The sequence below is a fragment of the Pygocentrus nattereri genome, chromosome 14 (assembly GCF_015220715.1).
Source record: "Pygocentrus nattereri isolate fPygNat1 chromosome 14, fPygNat1.pri, whole genome shotgun sequence".
NCBI lineage: Eukaryota > Metazoa > Chordata > Actinopteri > Characiformes > Serrasalmidae > Pygocentrus > Pygocentrus nattereri.
The window spans coordinates 23784856-23804415 of record NC_051224.1 but is presented as its reverse complement, the minus strand read 5'-3'; the positions used below and the strand labels follow the sequence as shown (position 1 = coordinate 23804415).

The window sequence follows — 19560 nt, the reverse complement described above, 5'->3', positions numbered from 1 at the left end:
TCTATTTTTATTTACATTCAGCACAACTTTTTTGGAAACAGGATTGTACTTTTAACAGATATAATAAATTATAAGACAGTTTAACAACACTGTTATGACTAAAACAGGACAACCAAAGTAAACAATCTGCAAACGCCCCTCATATACATTCAGAACAGTTGATTTTTTCTAACTGTTTTCAGAAACACACTACAGGTAATGAAATATATTTAAGATTTACTGTGCTGATATTTGCTGTTCTTCCTTGTGGTCAAAACAAATTTATCAGTATTTATCAGTGTTTTTACTAATCATATTAATCTTGATGAATATATTTTGCATATATAAGTTTATAAGAAAGCTTGTCTGGTTTAAAGAACATACAATTTTCTATACAAAAAAGCAGGCCTAATGATTCATTACACACTTCTACAACCTAAGAATAGCGTAACCAGTTTGCATTGGAGTCCCTGTAGTTATTGAAAAATAAGCCTGGGATTTTAAGTGGTTAAAATTATAAATGAAAAAAACAAAATGCTTTGTGACTCAGTCTTTCCTACTCCAGCATTAGGAACTTGTGCTTTAGATCAATGTAGACAATCTTTCTTAAATTAATAAGGGCTATGTGTTCAGAAGAGTTTGGGGAAAGATGTCTTTGGGGTATCCCAGCTCAAAAATACTGATGTATTGTATGATGTGTTGATGTCTTTTATATATATTGTGGTGTCAGTGGTGAAGAAGAACCAGAGAATGTCATTTTTTCTGCTTAAGGAAAATATGCACATTCATTAAACAGACAGAAAAGGCCACTGAAAAACCACCAAGATAGCATGGCAGGTTGGTTCTAGCCATAGCATTTCTCTCTGTTGTGGAGACACAAAACTACACTAACTAACCTAAGGCCCAACACAACAAAACCCAGTCAACACAAACACATCTTAAACCAATAATCAACAGCATAAACAACAATAACAAATTACCAGAGGGGGAGGGACAGCACGCAGCACAGTACTGCATACCACATATAAATAAACTGATTCATGCAGCTTGGTGAATGACATTGCTCATTTCAGGCTGGGTGAGTTTATAGTGTGTCTGGGAGTCTAACTTTGAACATGATAAAAAGTTATAGAGGACACTTGCCTTGAGTGAAGACATTCATTTTGTTGAAAAATTACATTATACACTGCTCATAAAAATAAAGGGAACACTCAATAACACATCCTAGATCTGAATGAATGAAATATTCTCATTGAATACTTTGTTCTGTACAAAGTTGAATGTGCTGACAACAAAATCACACAAAAATCATCAATGGAAATCAAATTTATTAACCAATGGAGGCCTGGATTTGGAGTCACACACAAAATTAAAGTGGAAAAACACACTACAGGCTGATCCAACTTTGATGTAATGTCCTTAAAACAAGTCAAAATGAGGCTCAGTGTTGTGTGTGGCCTCCACGTGCCTGTATGACCTGCCTACAACGCCTGGGCATGCTCCTGATGAGGTGGCGGATGGTCTCCTGAGGGATCTCCTCCCAGACCTGGACTAAAGCATCCGCCAACTCCTGGACAGTCTGTGGTGCAACGTGGCGTTGGTGGATGGAGCGAGACACGATGTCCCAGGTGCTCAATCGGATTCAGGTCTGGGGAACGGGCGGGCCATAGCTTCAATCCCTTCATCTTGCAGGAACTGCTGACACACTCCAGCCACATGAGGTCTAGCAATGTCCTGCATTAGGAGGAACCCAGGGCCAACTGCACCAGCATATGGTCTCATAAGGGGTCTGAGGATCTCATCTCAATACCTAATGGCAGTCAGGCTACCTCTGGCGAGCACATGGAGGGCTGTGCGGCCCTCCAAAGAAATGCCACCCCACACCATTACTGACCCACTGCAAAACCAGTCATGCTGAAGGATGTTGCAGGCAGCAGATCGCTCTCCATGGCGTCTCCAGACTCTGTCACATCTGTCACATGTGCTCAGTGTGAACCTGCTTTCATCTGTGAAGAGCACAGGGCGCCAGTGACGAATTTGCCAATCCTGGTGTTCTCTGGCAAATGCCAAGTGTCCTGCACGGTGTTGGGCTGTGAGCACAACCCCCATCTGTGGCCTGCTGGAGGTCATTTTGCAGGGCTCTGGCAGTGCTCCTCCTGTTCCTCCTTGCACAAAGGCGGAGGTAGCCTCCTACGGTGCCCTCCTATGGCCTCTCTCCTGGTAACGCCTCCTGCCTCTGGACACTACGCTGACAGACACAGCAAACCTTCTTGCCACAGCTCGCGTTGATGTTCCATCTTGGATGAGCTGCACTACCTGAGCCACTTGTGTGGGTTGTAGAGTCCGTCTCATGCTACCACGAGTGTGAAAGCACCACCAACATTCAAAAGTGACCAAAACATCAGCCAGAAAGCAGAAAGGTACTGAGAAGTGGTCTGTGGTCCCCACCTGCAGAACCACTCCTTTACTGAGTGTGTCTTGCTAATTGCCAATGATTTCCACAAGTTGTCTATTCCATTTGCACAACAGCTGTAAAATTGATTGTCAATCAGTGTTGCTTCCTAAGTGGACAGTTTGATTTCACAGAAGTTTGATTCACTTGGAGTTATATTGTGTTGTTTAAGTGTTCCCTTTATTTTTTTGAGCAGTGTATTCAAGAAAATAACATGGAAGCCCACAAGTTTAATTTTGTCTCTATTATAGGAGGCCCTCTTATACACTCTTATAGGGGGTCCGGGACCTCCTACACCCCTCACAATTCAAACCCTGTTTTCACTTTAACTAAGGAGTGAAGTGTTATTATATCAAACAATGCAGAATGAATAGATATAGTCATTAATACAACGTAAGATTCAAAGCTACCAACATATTCACTCATATTCACTGTTTCAATATTTCCAAGTGCAGCATAACTATAGTACTGAGCAAAACTATTTTGACAAAATAGTTGAGAAAGGTGTCACAGGTGTTTATTGTTTCATCCACTCATCCAATCACCGGCTTTATCTTATCAATACTTCATTATTTTAAATCAGGTGCAGCTGACAGAATTTAATAAATCCATGTTATTACTGGAGGCATCCAGGAGAATTCCAGAACCAAACTTTGCACATGTCCAGAATATTGCAACTACTTTTCTGAAAATTTTGTTATGAAACATGTTACAATGTATAAAGAGATAAGATGCTCGCAGATTAAAAAACATGGTTTAACTTTACTTGAGAGTTCAGGATTAACTCAAATGGTACAGTCAGAGCCGAGAGCACGGTTCAAAGGGAGCTTCAAGAGAATTCCAGCTGAGACTCCAGGTCCAAAATCACAAGAGCAAAAGATTAAAGCAATTAACTTAGAACTCCAGAATTTTTGGGAGTTTCTTTTGGTGGAGAGTAGAAAGTGGAGAGTCTTGTGGTAATGTGTACACTATATTGCCAAAAGTATTCAGTCACCCATCCAAATCATAGAAATCAGGTGCTCCAATCACATCCATGGCCACAGGTGAATAAAACCAAGCATTTAGGCCTGCAGACTGCTTCTACAAACAGGAGCTCAGTGAATTCCAGCATGGTGCCGTGATACGTTTCCATGGCTGAGCAGCTGCATCCAAGCCTTAAATCACCAAGTGCAATGCAAAGTGTCGAATGCAGTGGTGTAAAGGCCCGTCACTGGACTCTAGAGCAGTGGAGACATGTTCTCTGGAGTGACCAATCAGGGTTCTCCATCTGACAATCTGATGGACGAGTCTGGGTTTGGCGGTTGCCAGGAAAACGGTACTGATTGTCTGACTGCATTGTGCGAAGTGTAAAGTTTGGTGGAGGGGGGATTATGGTGTGGGGTTGTTTTTCAGAAGTTGGGCTCTGCCCCTTAGTTCCAGTAAAAGGAACTCTTAATGTTTCAGCAGACCAAGAGATTTTGGACAATTTCATGCTCCCAACTTTGTGGGAACAGTTTGGGGACAGCCCCTTCCTGTTCCAACATGACTGTGCACCAGTGCACAAAGCAAGGTCCATAAAGACATGGAAGAGCAAGTTTGGTGTGGAAGAACTTGACTGGCCTGCACAGAGTCCTAACCTCAACCCAATAGAACACCTTTGGGATGAATTAGAGTGGAGACTGAGGGCCAAGCCTGCTCATCCAAGATCAGTGTCAGACCTGACAAATGCGCTTCTGAAAGAATGGTCAAAAATTCCTTCCTTCCCAGGAAGAGTTGAAGCTGTTATAGCTGCAAAGGGTGGGCCGACATCATATTAAACCCTATGGATTAAGAATGGGATGTCACTCAAATTTCTATGCATATGAAGGCAGATGTGTGAATACTTTGGAAATATAGTGCAGCAGAAAGAACCAACAGGCAGTTTCTTAACAAAGATTTCTCCCTGTCTTTCTCTCTCTCTTTCTCTCTCTCAAACAGAGAAAAAAATGACTATTGGGGACAGTGCCTGCACTTTTCTTAAAGGAATGTAAAGCCCAGCATATTTATCAGGCTGTTTAAGGGTAAATTAGTTTTCTCAGTTTTTTCCCAACATGGCAATTATCAATCAAGCATCAATGATATCCAATGATATAGACATTGTGGCCTTGTAGTACTTCTGTAGAAGTCAAAGGGAAATAGACGTGCATCTTTGTTAACACTTCAGGCTTGTGGTGAGTGTCATGGTTTTTACTAATGAGCATGCACTTCTGTGCAGCATATGATTCCCACAAGGGGAACTACAGCAATGTGGATGGACAAAATAATGGAAACCCCAGAACAAATCATGGTGATGGTGGATGTGCACCACTTTTTAGCACCGTGTTCATGAAAATTCAAGCAAGTGGTATTCGAGTTCATGAAATTCAAATGGACTTTTTTCCTTTATAAATTAATTACATTTATCTGTCATACATTGATATGCTGCAATATTGACATGCTGTTTGGTCTTTACTGCATATGTACTTATTTACTTGTTATAATATGATGATGATGATTGTTGTTGTAATACTTCATTAAGCATATCGGCAATATAGAGATACAAAATATCATTTTTACTTTGTTGCATAATTTAAATCCATCTGCTTATGAGAAACGTCATGGTGAAAAGACCTGTAGAAATGGTCCACAATTATTTGCCAAAAATCTTGTTACATGAACCATCACTAAAAGTTGAGTTTTTTTTTTATTTATTTCTTTCGTAAAATTTTGGAAATACAAAATTCCTTCCGACAGCAAGGAGATTTTGATTCTCTCGCTATTCTAACTGAACACTGACCCATTTTTATCTCTGTAAATACATAAACAGGAATTAACAGGACAGTGGAGCCTTTTAATACTTTAGCCATGTACTGAGGTTTCAGTTTCACAGTAACAAGTGTGGTTTGGTGTCCTGCAGCTCTGAGTGATGTGATGTTCAGGTGAAATGTGTCCTACAGACTCAGAGCATCACAGCGCAGTAGAAGACAGTGGAAGAAGTGTTTGGGGCAGTGGCAAAGGTGCATATTCTCTGGCTGATTACCAGATGGTGAGTTGATCATTTTAGTATTTAATCTTGTACGTTTTGGGGATTTGGAGGCCTCTCTGGTGGAAATGTGTAATTGCACATATGTGGAAGAACATTTGGTTGTCCTTCCCTGAGCAGATACATTCAAGATTCAAGAGTTTTATTGTCATATGCACAGGAGAAACAGGCAGTTACATTCTACAATGAAATTCTCACTTTGCTGTTCCTTCATTCACTAATATAATCTTGGGAGGAAAACAAAGTAGAAAGTACAAGAATATTTTAAATACATTGAATAAGTAGAAATACACTAAAACAAAAGTAAAAAAGTACAGTTATGTGTAAATACATCGGTTGTACTTGTGAGTGTGTTTAAAGAATACTGAAAGGAAATGTAGAGGAAAATGAAGAACATGTCTTCAGAGGATGTGGGTGAATTATCTACTATTGTCATCATATCCTCATCGGTATAACGTTGACATTTTGAGACTTTGCATTTGACAATAATATGTAAAGATGTATGAAGTGGTCCTGAAAACCAAGTGACCCAAAGCCTCTGAATTTTAAATGATTGTTTCAGGCTTCACAGGGCGACGCACTGCAGCGTACAAGAACCAGGTTTTGTTTTCTGACTCTTGTTTTCTGATTGCTGTTTTTTTAGTTTTAACAACAAGTCTCACTTTGTGCTGGCTTAACCAATCTGTACTTCACTTCATTATATTTCACTGAAAAAATTCACAACTTCCTTGAATTGAGAAAGGTCCAGGAGGACCCCACTGCTGATACACAGAAATAAAAAGATCAATTAGAATTTTAAAAAAAATAATTTAGGTAGCCAGAGTCCTTCTGGGACCTTGTTTTGTTAACATACACTGATCAGGCATAACATGATGACTTGATAATTGGTTCTATGCTCATTGTCCATTTTATCAGCTCCACTTACTATATAGGTGAACTTTGTAGTTCTACATCTGTTTCTCTTGTTAGCCCTCTTTTACCCTGTTCTTCAGTGGTCAGGACCCCCATAGACCCTCACAGAGCAGGTAATATTTGGGTGGGGAATCATTCTCTCAGCACTGCAGTAACACTGACGTGGTGGTGGTGTGTTAGTGTGTGTTGCGCTGGTCTGAGTGGATCAGACACAGCAGTGTTGCTGGAGTTTTTAAACACCTTACTGCTGGACTGAGAATAGTCCACCAACCAAAAATATCCAGCCAATAGCTTCCCGTGGGCAGAGGATGACCAACACAAACTGTGCAACAACAGATGAGCTATCTTTACATCTACAAGGTGGACTGACAAGGTAGGAGTGTCTAATAGAGTGGACAGTGAGTGGACACAGTGTTTAAAAACTCCAACAGCACTGCTGTGTCTGATCCACTCGTACCAGCACAACAATCTCAGGAAATCCAGCACAAGGTGGGTGTCAGTTTAAGAGAATGTAACTTTTCAATCAGTTGGGATGGGAAAATCATGTTGAATGTTGAGCTGTAGTCAACAAACAGTATTCTCACGTAGCTGTTTTTGCTCTCTAGAGGTTCTTCCACCACAATCTCCACTTTCACTCTCCACTTTCATTCAGATGATGAGAGTGTGAGCTGACACCTTCTTTCTGCAGATCAACTTTAAGATCTAGGGAGATGGACTAGTAGCCTTGGTATTGCCCTTGTTTTTCTGCAGTTTAGTTTTTGTCCTTAGACATTTCCTTCCTTGTTTTTCTCCATGCTCAGTGTGGTACACACAGACACACAACACAAAAGCTGACTCAACTTTTCACCATTAACCTTCCAATACAGTTCAAATTCAGCTTGAGTTTCTGACTGTCTGGGTGGGGTCCGTCTGATATACTTTATTCTGCTATCTGTCAGCATGTAATTTTGCACATACACATAAACTCAAACCTTCTAGAAGATTTCTATTTTTACTAAGAATTCAATGTATAGTGTTTCAGTAATAACACTTGGAGATCAGTCAACCCAGCAACCAATCACATTTAAATTCATCCTTTCTGTGTTGTCATTTGGCCTTCAAAATGCACTGTAAACATCCCAGATTTTCAGATTTTATCTCATGTCTTGATTTTATAACTTTCTGTATTATTGTTTTATTCTTGGCTTTGTAAAAAATGAGAAATCCTCTTCATTCACTTGATAACTTTAGATGGCAGTCTGCGGAGAAATTGATTTGAGACCTCTTAATAATAAATCCCTGCACCAGTGGGTAACAGCATTCCTTCAAAATAGGAAAATAATTAAAAGTTTCATTTCACTTACACGTTCACCAAAAAGTGAAGACTGCATGATTTTTCAGCTCCCATTCAATGAATGTCAAACCATGTATGAAACAATTGCTGAAGGTTACACAGTGCCACCAACTAAGAGAGAGGAGCTGGTTAGCATTAGCTTAGCTACCATCATAACAGCTCTGCTCCCCACCGAACATGCTGGATTCTGGCTGACTAAAGCACCAAAACTATAAATGTGTGATTATGTGCTTTTGGCCATTTATATTTGGAAAAGAAATTTGAAGTCATTATTTTATATACTGGCATCACTTTTAGATACCTTATTACTGCTATACTGCCAAACCCTACTGGCTGTGTTATTGTGTTGCAGGTTTAACTCAGCAAGAAACCTTTTAATGCATTTAATAAGTAGCTTTTGTTGATGTGGTCTTATGTTATGTTAGGGCCAAGCAGTCCTGTAGCATGAGGGGTTCTCAGAAGACACATTGACAACTCTTAGTTTATATCCATAAGGCAGCTTTATTTAGAACAGGCTCAGCAAACAGAGTACAAGAAAGGACAGTGGCTCCCACTCTTTTTCAGCTCACATACACATACAAGCAACCTGGGGGCAGTTGCAAAGCCCAATCCCTCATAATACGAGTCCTAGCAAGAGAAATAAATGCTAGAGAATGTAACCCAAAACTAATAAGCACATGTTTATATATATATATATATATATATAAAACTGTATAGATCTGATTTTATATTCATAAAATATTATATATATATATTATATAGGACACAAATACAGAATTTCTACTTGACTGTATTTTCATAAAACACTGTTTCTCAATACAGTTTTACCAGCTTTGAACAAGACTTGAACATGGCAGACCGCCTTGACCTATCCCCTAGATTTTACTTCATAAGAAATCTAGCCTACATAAGCAAAACCATGCATATATTCAATTGAAAAATAATTACACATCAGAAAAAGTGGCTTAGAAAATGAATGAAGGAAAACGATGATCATTAATGTGTTAGAGTTAACACATCATAGCATCAGACAGTTAATATCATGTGGATATCCTGAAGGGACACACCCTTTAGTGGTGACAACAAACATGTTGACTATGGCAACCGTGTTAACTTATTACTGATGGATCTAAGTATGGACTACATTTTGCTTTTCTCATGTGGGAAACTGGACTTTTCTTCCAGTGTTGTAGGTCTGTAATCTTGTTGAATCATTCTAAGTTACATATTTAAAAACAAGTCACAATCAAAAGCTATCATTCGTCACGGAAAGTGAACTAAACTGAGACGGTAGTAATGGAGCTGTAATGGACAGATTACCTCCACGTGCCTCGTCACTGTGAATATCAGTGTGCCGAGTGCTTGTGATCCTCAAACTTGTGCTCCTCATAGACATAATGAGTTTAATATGTTTATTGCAAATCATGCACAATTTTAATACTTTAAATAATTTTAATTTTACACTAATTTACATTAAATAATTTGAGTATTTACACTAAATTGTCTTTTTCCTTTCAAAATGAATACAGGCAAAATAGGGCTACTGCAGTGAGATCGCGTGGCACATATTCTACTGTTCATTCATTCATACATAATTCTTTTATCAACAACAAGTTAAGTAAGCTAGTTTCTTTGGGATTTTTGAGGACCTTGCAAACACAGCACTACAGAGGACCACCTTTTTAGACCAGGAGATTTCATTGCACGTAATGATGAGTGACTTTTTGTGATTTATAAATGCCTCAGTCGCACTTCAAGTTTGAATTAAAGTGATACTGGATAACAAATATTTTTTATCATACTTCTCCATGTTTTCAAAATATTGTTTCATTAAACTGACTGTCCATGGCCATTTTTTCTAAGTCAATGTAGCCCTCATCAGGATCATCTGAATCCTTCGTCTGATGGACAGTGACTGCTGCATTTTTGTAATCGCCTATGTTATCATCCAACTTGTTCCCTGTGTAAGTAATAGCACATGTGGTTTTGGCACATTAGGAAGGATTGTGTTAAACTACACTCAGAAATTTACATTGCTAACCAAATGTTACAGTAGCACACTTTCCTGAAGCCACTTCAAATGGCAAATGTACTTATATACAGGGTGATTAAAAAAGATTAATCCAATTTCAAAGTAATTGATTTTACTCATTTCACATTCAATGCCGTAAACTGTAAATGGTTTAAGGAGCATGAAGTTTATTATGTAAGTGTATAAGTGCTCAGTATGAACCTCCTCCAGCTGTACGGACAACATCAGCGCCATAGTCAAATTCAAAGTTTTGAATATTGGGAGTCGCTACACTCACGACTCTTTCAGTGCTATTTCGGAGGTCATCCAGTACTGTTAGGAGCGCACATAAACAGAAAAAAAAGTCACACGGCATGAGATCTGGTGATACTGGTGACCTTTTTCTCAGAGCTGTTGGTACCAACGACCAATGCTCTGAGCTGTGGAGGTTCCCTGCCAGACTGACAGAAACTTTATGATCCCCTCTTTTAATTGGTATGTGACTGGTTCCTAGGTGCCTCACGGTTGAAAAATGTGTCACATTGAATCACCCTGTATATAAATAAGTTGATATGTATGTATATATATACAAACACACACACACAAATATATATATATATATATATATATATATATATATATATATATATATATATATACACTCTCTTATTGTTATATATTACTCCCATTGTTTATTTTTTTATTTTTCTTATTATTTATCTCTAATATTTCTGTATATAGTGTAGGGCAGTACATTGCTCCTGTTCATTTTGTTCTTGTTCTGCTCTTTACTGCACTTTGTACTGCTGCAATAGATGAATGTTTGGCTGGGATGAATAAATTCTGTCTATCCATCCATCCGTCTACCCATCCATCCGTCCATCCATCCATCCATCCATCCATCCATCCATCCATCCATCCATCCATCCATCCATCCATCCATCTTATCAAAAAGCAAACAGCTAATTGGTGACTGGTTGATTGTTGAAATGGTGTTATTCCCTATACTGCCCTGCACAACCTATATAAATTTGTTTACCTGCAAAGTCATTGCCCATTGCTATCTTCTTCATATTACCGTCCATATTTACATAGTCAACATCGCATTTATCTGAATCTCTCTGGTGAAAAATAATTTCTGCATTTTCATAATCCATGTCAGTCTTCCCTCTGGCAGTCCCGTATATGTTTTTGGCACCTACAGATTGATTGTGTGGAAAAAGTAAACATTCTTTGATACTAAAACTGTAATTGGCTAACCAGGCAGCAAATGTCTCCACACAACAATTAAATGTTATGTGAACACCAGTGAACAAAAAGCAAAGTTTGTTAATTAACAATGATTAAGAGTTTAATTCAGAACAAAACATACTCACAAACTCTGTGATCCGTCTTCACAGACATCTGACCTTTTCGTTTTTGACATCTCTTTATCAAGACAATGATGATTGGCACTAATATGAGTAACAGTCCTGCTGCCACCCCAGAACCGATGAAGGGAACTGGTGACACTGTGAAAGAAAGACTTTAAAGACTTTCTTGCTTTAAACAGAGAACAAACAATCAAACAAAGACTGCTGTGTGTTACTGTACCTTTCACAGTGACAGCCAAGAGTTCAGTGGTAGGAGAGCTAAATGTGCGTGAAGACACAGTGACTTCATAAACACAGCTGTAACTTCCCTGGTGCACAAAATCTGCCTTGGGAAAGAAGAAGGTGGTTGAGTGGTTAACAGCTGACAGACTTCTGTTTATGGATCCACTGAACTCCAAGTGGATGGAGCCTCCTGGATACTGTGGTTCAATGGAGCAGGTGATGGAGAAGCTGTAGCCCCTGATCACCTCAGACCGTTGAAGCCACCAGTGGAACCATCCATCAGGAGCACTGAGGGTGATATTAGGCTGCAGCAAGCTCACTGGAAAACAAGAAGAATTTGTATAGAGATTTGCAGAATGAGAGTCAAGATTTGACTACAGACACTCCAAATGTCTCCAAGTGTTACACCTTCAACAGAGAAATGAACAGGACTGCTTTTAACCATGACAAACTTGTGTAAAATGATTTTACACTGTCCAAGTGAAAAAACGTGATACATGTTGTGACCTTCTCAATACTTATTGTCCAATGTCCATTTCCACCCTTCATCTAAGTCTTCTCAATTACACAATTCAACCAGTGCTGAGAGGGTGATGCCTAATACTTGCTTCTTCTGACTCCTGTGAATCCAGACACAGCATCTAACCCAATCTCATTGGACAGCTAAACACACTTGGAGGAGAACACTAAAGCTGACACTAAAGCTGCGTTCAGACAGCAGAACATTTTGCAAAGAGAAAGAGCACAGCGGATCTTTATGGACCGTGTTATGGGCTAGAAGTTTGACCCTATTGTGCTTCCACCAGTATTAATTCTTCCTAATTAATGTAATTAATTGTAAACTTAATCAAACCTTCGCAAATGCCTGTAACACCACAACTAGCAAAGAGACTACATTTTTACATTAAAGAAAACCACAAGACCTTCAGTGGTGAGAAGAATTCCTTGTCTATTTAAGGCTTTTTTTTTTAGGAAGGGTTTGTGATAACAATGTACAGGATGATAGACATGCCGGTGAATTAATATTTATTTGAGCTGAGCATTTTTTAATCATAAATGCAAGCAAATATGTCCTTCAATAGGGTTCTGGGTTCACTCTCCAGTTCAGTTTTTTGACTGGTTAATCGTGAAAACTGGTATGTGATGAGTGGAGCTTGTCCTGTAAAGTCAAAAATAAATTTTCAACTCAATCTGCAAAAAATGCATGAATGGCAGTGGGAGAATGAGCAGAGCCTGTATACTACAGCTTCCTGCAATAGGATGTAATGGCATTATGAGAGAAATATACTTTGCCTTATCAACACAGCCAAACTACCAATACTGACATGTTAGCTAACAGGCATTGGGTGCTGAGTGGGGGGTGGGAGGAGTCCTACCCACCCAGAGAGAGGCCAGTTGTGCTCTCTTGGACTCCCAGCCATGGAAAACTGTAGCACCATATTGGATTGAACTTTCACACCAAAACGTACCAACATAGTGGAGCCTTCATATCAAGGTTGTGTTTTTCTAACGCATTGGATATTAAGAATAAGGGCTTATACTAAGTCTTCATTATGATTCTCAAATACAAACAGGGGGCCGAATATATTCTAACCTTTCACTCACTGTGAATTTGCATCGTTCAACACAAATGGACAGCACATTAATAAATCTGCATGAGCAACGAACTTATTTAACCTATGAAATCCACTGTAGAAATTAGTAAAAGATGATTTTTTGAGTGTTGTTTGCACTCACCCACAGTAACGTTAATTGATCTGCTCCTAGGTGATGTGATGTTTTCGTGGCATGAATAGTCACAGCTGTATTGTCCCTGATGTGATGAATCCACAGTCAAACTGAATGTGGTTGAAGATTCAGCTGTTTGAGTTTTTATTGATTCCTCGTTTTTGTACAAAGAGAAGTTTGCAGAGATGCAGGTTGTGTTCAGAGAGGTACAGTTGAATTGAACAGCCTCTCTAGGCAAGACAGCAGAGTGTGATGAGTTCAGGGTGAACGTGGGGCTCTGCAAGACACCTGTTAAAGAAATTAACCTTAAATAGAGCAGCAGTTACATTCTGGCCCCTCAGGCATCAGAACTGCTGCACCATTTTATGCTGATGTTTACCAAAACATTAGTATACTGATTTTTTTGTGCTTGCTATGAAAAGAAAGATCATAATACATCTAAACGATATTAAACTAAAATAATACAATGATCATAAATTAATTTTATACAGAAAATACTCCTACACCATTTAAAGGCATTTGATTCTCTAAATTTCAGCCACTGCCCCTTATACTGCTATGTTTCTATAGATGTAAAGAAAGTCATGTTTTCTGCAGAAAATGTCTAAACCCTGAATTCTGTGTAATACTCTAGTGGTACATGAGAAGGTACAGTACATTCAGCTATGAGTCTTCCACAGTATGTAATTCATATTGAACCCACTTATTCACTGAAGATTAAACTTACCAGAAAACACCGAAGCCCTGAAAACACTGGTTACTGAAACAAAGAAGGGATATTTTTGTTAAACCTGTGGCCATAGTTGTTCAGTGAGACAGTAAGTTCTCATTCAGTTGTCATGATTGTAAAAGTTTCCGGCAGGTTCAGCATTTTGATTGATCTTTTTCCGTGCATTGTTCAGATGACTCAAATATCAAATAAAAGGAATCTGTGAAGTGTAAAAAGATACAGTAAGGAAAACTAAACTCTTTGAAGCTACCTCAGTTGTGTGTACGTGGCAGCATCAAGCATTCATGGTGACAGAGCAGTATCATAGGTCAGAATTGTTTTTTTTTTTTTATGAATACAGTAAATAATCTGTACATGAAAATACACTAGTTTTACAGGCATTTTACATTTATTTTTAAAAATAACAATTGTGTAATTAGAAGTCAGTGTACTATTGTCCATAATGCTGATAATAAAAAAATGTCAGTGAATCATGTCATCGTTTACATGGCTTAATGATATTTGTGCTCCCCATTTACTGAAATTGCAGTATTGGTTTTAAAAAAAATAAAATAAAACACTTCATGAATAAGAAAATATTGGTGAATCTCAGAATTTTGTAAAAACTGTGTGAGTGGGCTTTAAGGGGAAATTTGGTGCATTTTTACAGTATTTAAATGTTGACTGATTACAATGTGTATATGAAAGTCCCAACACTGCATGCGTGGTTATCGCTGCTTTATGTGTGATGAGCTGCTTTAGGTCCAACATAGCTGATGACTGGACTTTGAGTGTGTTTTATATTATATCAAATTGTATTACATTGATATAATCAACCATGCAGAAGTGTGATTTATTTTCCTTATTATTAGAAGAGAAACACAGAAAACCACCCATCTTAGATATAAGATGATAAGATTTGTGTTGTTCCTTTATTTCTTCTGCACCCTCTTCTGTTGTGGTGCCATAATAAAAATACAATGAAAATCTTTTGAATATGAATAAAAACATAAATTATGAGTTTTATATATATATATATATATATATATATATATATATATATATATATATATATATATATATATATACATATATACACACACACACACACACATATATATATATATATATATATATATATATATATATATTTTATATCTTTTTTTAATTAAGAAAAAATAATCTATGGATTTTTAATTTGTTGAATGGTTTTAGTTTTAGTTTTAGTACAAATAGCTCGACTTTTGACTCTAATAAATGATACAGAAATTTGATTGTTTATGTCTGCAGATAGAGTAGGGACTCATAGGGACATAGGGACAATGACTGGTAAAGGCAGAGAGCTTGCAAACATGATGGAGAGAAGCAAGGTAGATATTCTGTGTGTCCAGGAGACCAGATGGAAAGGAAGCAAGGCCAGGAACATTGGAAATGGATTCAAACTGTTCTATCATGGTGTAGAGAGGAAGAGAAATGGAGTAGGGATAATCCTAAAGGAACAGCTTGTGAAAAGTCTTCTGGATGTAAAGAGAGTGTCAGACAGGATCATGAGCCTGAAGTTGGAGGTTGATGGTGTAACTTTGAATGTGGTCAGTTCATATGCACCACAGGTTGGTTGTCAGTTAGAGGAGAAAGAGGAATTTTGGAGTAAGATGGATGAAGTGGTAGATGGTGTCCCTAGAAAGGAGAGATTGGTGATTGGTGCAGACTTCAATGGACATGTTGGTAAAGGGAACAGAGGGGATGACGAGGTGCTGGGTATGTATGGTGTGAAAGACAGAAATGCGGAAGGTCAGATGGTTGTAGATTTTGCAAAGAGAATGGAAATGGCTGTGGTGAACATGTATTTTCAGAAGAGAGAAGAACACAGGGTGACATACAAGAGTGGAGGGAGGTGCACACAGGTGGATTATATCCTTAGCAGGAGATGCCACCTAAAGGAGATTGGAGATTGTAAAGTGGTGCCAGGGGAAAGTGTAGCAAGACAGCATAGGGTGGTTGTCTGTAGAATGAGATTAGAAACAAAGAAGAGGAAGAGAGTGAAGACAGAGCCAAAGATTAGATGGTGGAAGCTGAAGGAGGAGGACGGTTGCAGGCAGTTCAGGGAAAAATTGCAACAGGCCCTTGGGGGCAGTGAGGAGCTACCTGAGGACTGGGAAACTACAGCTAAGGTGGTGAGGGAAACTGGCAAAAATGTGTTGGGTCTGGTCAGAGGAAAGAATACAAGGAAAGTTGGTGGTGGAATGAGGAAGTCCAGGAGAGTATTCAGAAGAAGAATGCAGCTAAGAAAAAGTGGGATAACCAGAGAGATGAAGGAAGTAGGCAGGGGTACTGTGAGGCTAGTCACATAGCGAAAAGAATTGTGGCAAAGGCAAAGGCTCAGGCCTATGATGAGCTGTATGAGAGGCTGGACAGTAAAGAAGGAGTAAAGGACTTAACGTATCATTTGGCTAAACAGAGAGATAGAGCTGGAAAGGATGTACAGCAGGTTAGGCTGATAAAGGATAGAGAGGGAAATGTACTAGTGAGTGAACAGAGAGTGATGAGTAGATGGAAGGAGTACTTTGATGAACTAATGAATGAGGAAAACGAAAGAGAGAGGAGGACAACGGGGGCAGAGATAGTGGATCAGGAAGTGCAGAGAATTAGTATTAATAAGGTGGAAGTGAGGGCAGCTTTAAAAAGGATGAAGAATGGAGTTGGAGTGACAAATGGTTTCAAGGTGAAGGTAGGGTTACATCAGGGATCAGCTTTGAGCCCCTTCTTGTTTGCAATGGTGATGGAAAGGTTGACAGATGAGGTCAGGCAGGAGGCTCCATGGACCATGATGTTTGCAGATGACATTGTAATCTGTGGTGAGAGTAGAGAGCAGGTGGAAGAGAATCTGGAGAGGTGGAGGTTTGCACTGGAGAGGAGAGGAATGAAGGTCAGTAGAGACAAGATGGAATACATGTGTGTGAATGAGAGGGAGGCAGGTGGAAAGGTGAAGATGCAAGGAGTAGTAGGTCGTAAAGGTGGATGACTTCAAATACCTTGGGTCAACCATCCAGAGCAATGGACAGTGTAGAAAAGAGGTGAAGAAGAGGGTGCAGGCAGGACGGAGTGGGTAGAGATAGGTGTCAGGGCTGATGTGTGGCAGAAGGATAGTAGCAAGAGTGAAAGGGAAGGTTTACAAGACAGTAGTGCGTCCTGCTATGATGTATGGTTTGGAGACTGTGGCTCTGTCTAAAAGACAGGAGGCTGAGCTGGAGGTGGCGCAGATGAAGATGCTGAGATTTTCGTTGGGAGTGACAAGGATGGACAAGATTAGAAATGAGCAGATCAGAGGGACAGTGAAGGTAGAGCAGTTTGGAGATAAAGCCAGAGAGGCCAGGTTGAGATGGTTTGGACATGTGTTGAGGAGGAATAGTGGATATATTGGTCAAAGAATGTTGGAGATGGAGCTGCCGGGCAGAAGGAGAAGAGATAGACCTCAGAGAAGGTTTATGGATGTAGTGAAGGTGGACATGGAGATGGTTGGTGTAAAAGTAGAGGAGGCAATGGATAGGGCAAGATGGAGGCAGATGATCCGCTGTGGCGACCCCTAAAGGGAGCAGCCGAAAGAAGAAGAAGAATGTCTGCAGACACCCCGCGACCCTGAGGGGTGAAGCGGCTTAGAGAATGGATGGATGGATGGATGCCTGCAGACATCCTAAAGGGGGCACTCTCGCTGTTTCTCCTCCTCAATAAAACAGCAATGATGTAACACTTCATTTACATCAATTGAAATCTTTATTATCGTTCACTAAACACCATTTTTCAGCAAAACATCCATTATTTTAGTCTGTGGAACAACTTTGTTTCTTTAAGGATCTTTTTTTAATTTTATTTAGGGCTTAATGAGTCTAATCCAGTGGAGTAGGCAGAAATAAAGTTTTGAGTAGTGTGAAAAAGTGGGTTCAAAATGTCCCACAGTGTCAGTAAATCAAATTAAAGCACAAATAATCTCATCACACTGTGTGTTCTTCATCATCATCATCATCATCGTAGCGATAGAAAACAGAGCAATCAACCAGGATTCACCTAAACACAACCAACACTGCAGCACCCTTCACTATAGAGCATCTTTGCATTCACCACAGGCCTGTTTGCCTAATGAAGACAACATAACCGAGTTAAAATGCCACAGCTGAGGTGTACGTTACAAAGAGGACAAAAGCACGGCAAACTAGTCTAAAGCATGCTGCCACAGCAAACGGGCCCAAAGAGGACAACATGACTGGTTTAAAATCATTCAGCTGAAATGCGCAAAGACGAGGAAAAAAACAACAGCAAAATTAAACAACATAAACCTCATCATTATACGTTAAAGCATACTGGCACAGTGAGCATGAAAATGTTTATGGTCTATATTTACATAGTAAATGTAGGTAAAACCATACAGTATATAACAATTAAAACCCAGTAATATCCACTACGAAGAATTAGGTTATTGCAAAAGTTGGTTGAAAATGGAGGGAAAGTCATTTGTTGAAAACTTCTGTAGTGCTTTTGTGGGATATGTAGTTCATTATGATGTTATAAACACAAACACACACACACACAGACACACACATCTTCTAAGCCGCTTCTCCTTCTGAGTCGTGGGGGGTGCTGGAGCCCATCTCAGCTGTCATTGGGCGAAATGCAGGATATACCCTGGACAGGTCACCAGTCCATCGCACGGCATGTTAAAAGCAGTAAGTTTTTTTTTTTTCAAAACTTTTTTTTCTTTTCTTTTTTTTTTATAATGCCAGGATTGATCTTGTTGCTGCTTGGTTTGGTTAAGCGCTTAAAACTCTTTATATAATTATCTTTTGAAAATGCTTATGGGAAAAAAGTAATGGTGCTTTACTTCCAGAGCCAGAGCATCTGGAAAAAGTGGACACTCATTGTTCAGATATAACTTTTCAGTTTTAGTATCAAAATCAATATTAAAGGTACAGTAATTAGAGTGAGCATTTTCCTCAACAAAAAGATTATTTACTATAAAAATGAACAAAATACATCTTTAAGACTGAACTACAGACACAGCATGAACATGATTCACTACAGTCAGTATTGCTTCTGGAAAAAAATGTAAAATTGCAAACAATAATGGAACTGAAAAATAAATATTATTTACCGAATAATAAAATGAGATGAGCGCTCTGCATCCTGGGTCTTAGATCCGTGTTCAAGCCTTTGTTCAGTTTGATTTGAAGCACAGTGTTCACTGCTGCCGTCTTCACTCTTCAGTCTTGTTTCACTCTGAAGTGCTGATGACTGTGTTTTATGAGGCTGCAGAGGTGGAGTTTCCTGTTCTGTAAAAGTCAAAACTAGCAGGTAAAACCTCAACTAGAACTGCAAATGTTAATAAATTAGTCCTTTAAATTCAACAGAAAAGTGTATAAAAGTGATTAAGCACAGCCTGTACATGTTAACCTTGATTCATAGCAGTCTGACTATTTAAACCTTGATTTAACACAGGCTTATCATAGCCGTGTAACCACAGTATGGGTACTGAAGCACAGCCTGAGTATCTAAACCTGGATTAATCACAGTCTGAGTATTTACACCTGATTAATCACAGTCTGAGTATTTAAACCTGGATTTAACAAAGGTTTATCATAGCCATGTAATCACAGTATGCGTACTGAAGCACAGCCAGAGTATGTAAACCTGGATTAATCACAGTGAGTATTTAAACCTGGATTAATCACAGCCTGAGTATTTAAACCTGGATTAATCACAGTCTGAGTATTTAAACCTGATTAATCACAGTCTGAGTAATTAAACATGGA

General features: G+C 39.0%; 1 protein-coding gene across 1 annotated transcript in view; it reads right to left on the bottom strand.

Moving 5' to 3' along the window:
• Positions 1 to 19000, bottom strand: part of LOC108444005 — a 37029-nt gene extending 18029 nt beyond the window's left edge. Inside the window, exons 1-5 of the mRNA XM_037544916.1 lie at positions 18903 to 19000; positions 13778 to 13810; positions 13060 to 13338; positions 11321 to 11641; positions 11137 to 11238 (exon numbers count right to left, since the gene is read on the bottom strand). Coding sequence (XP_037400813.1) covers positions 11137 to 11238; positions 11321 to 11641; positions 13060 to 13338; positions 13778 to 13810; positions 18903 to 18933 — 766 coding nt within the window. The 5' untranslated portion in view covers positions 18934 to 19000. The remainder of the gene's footprint in view (positions 1 to 11136; positions 11239 to 11320; positions 11642 to 13059; positions 13339 to 13777; positions 13811 to 18902) is intronic.
• Positions 19001 to 19560: the final 560 nt, after the last annotated feature.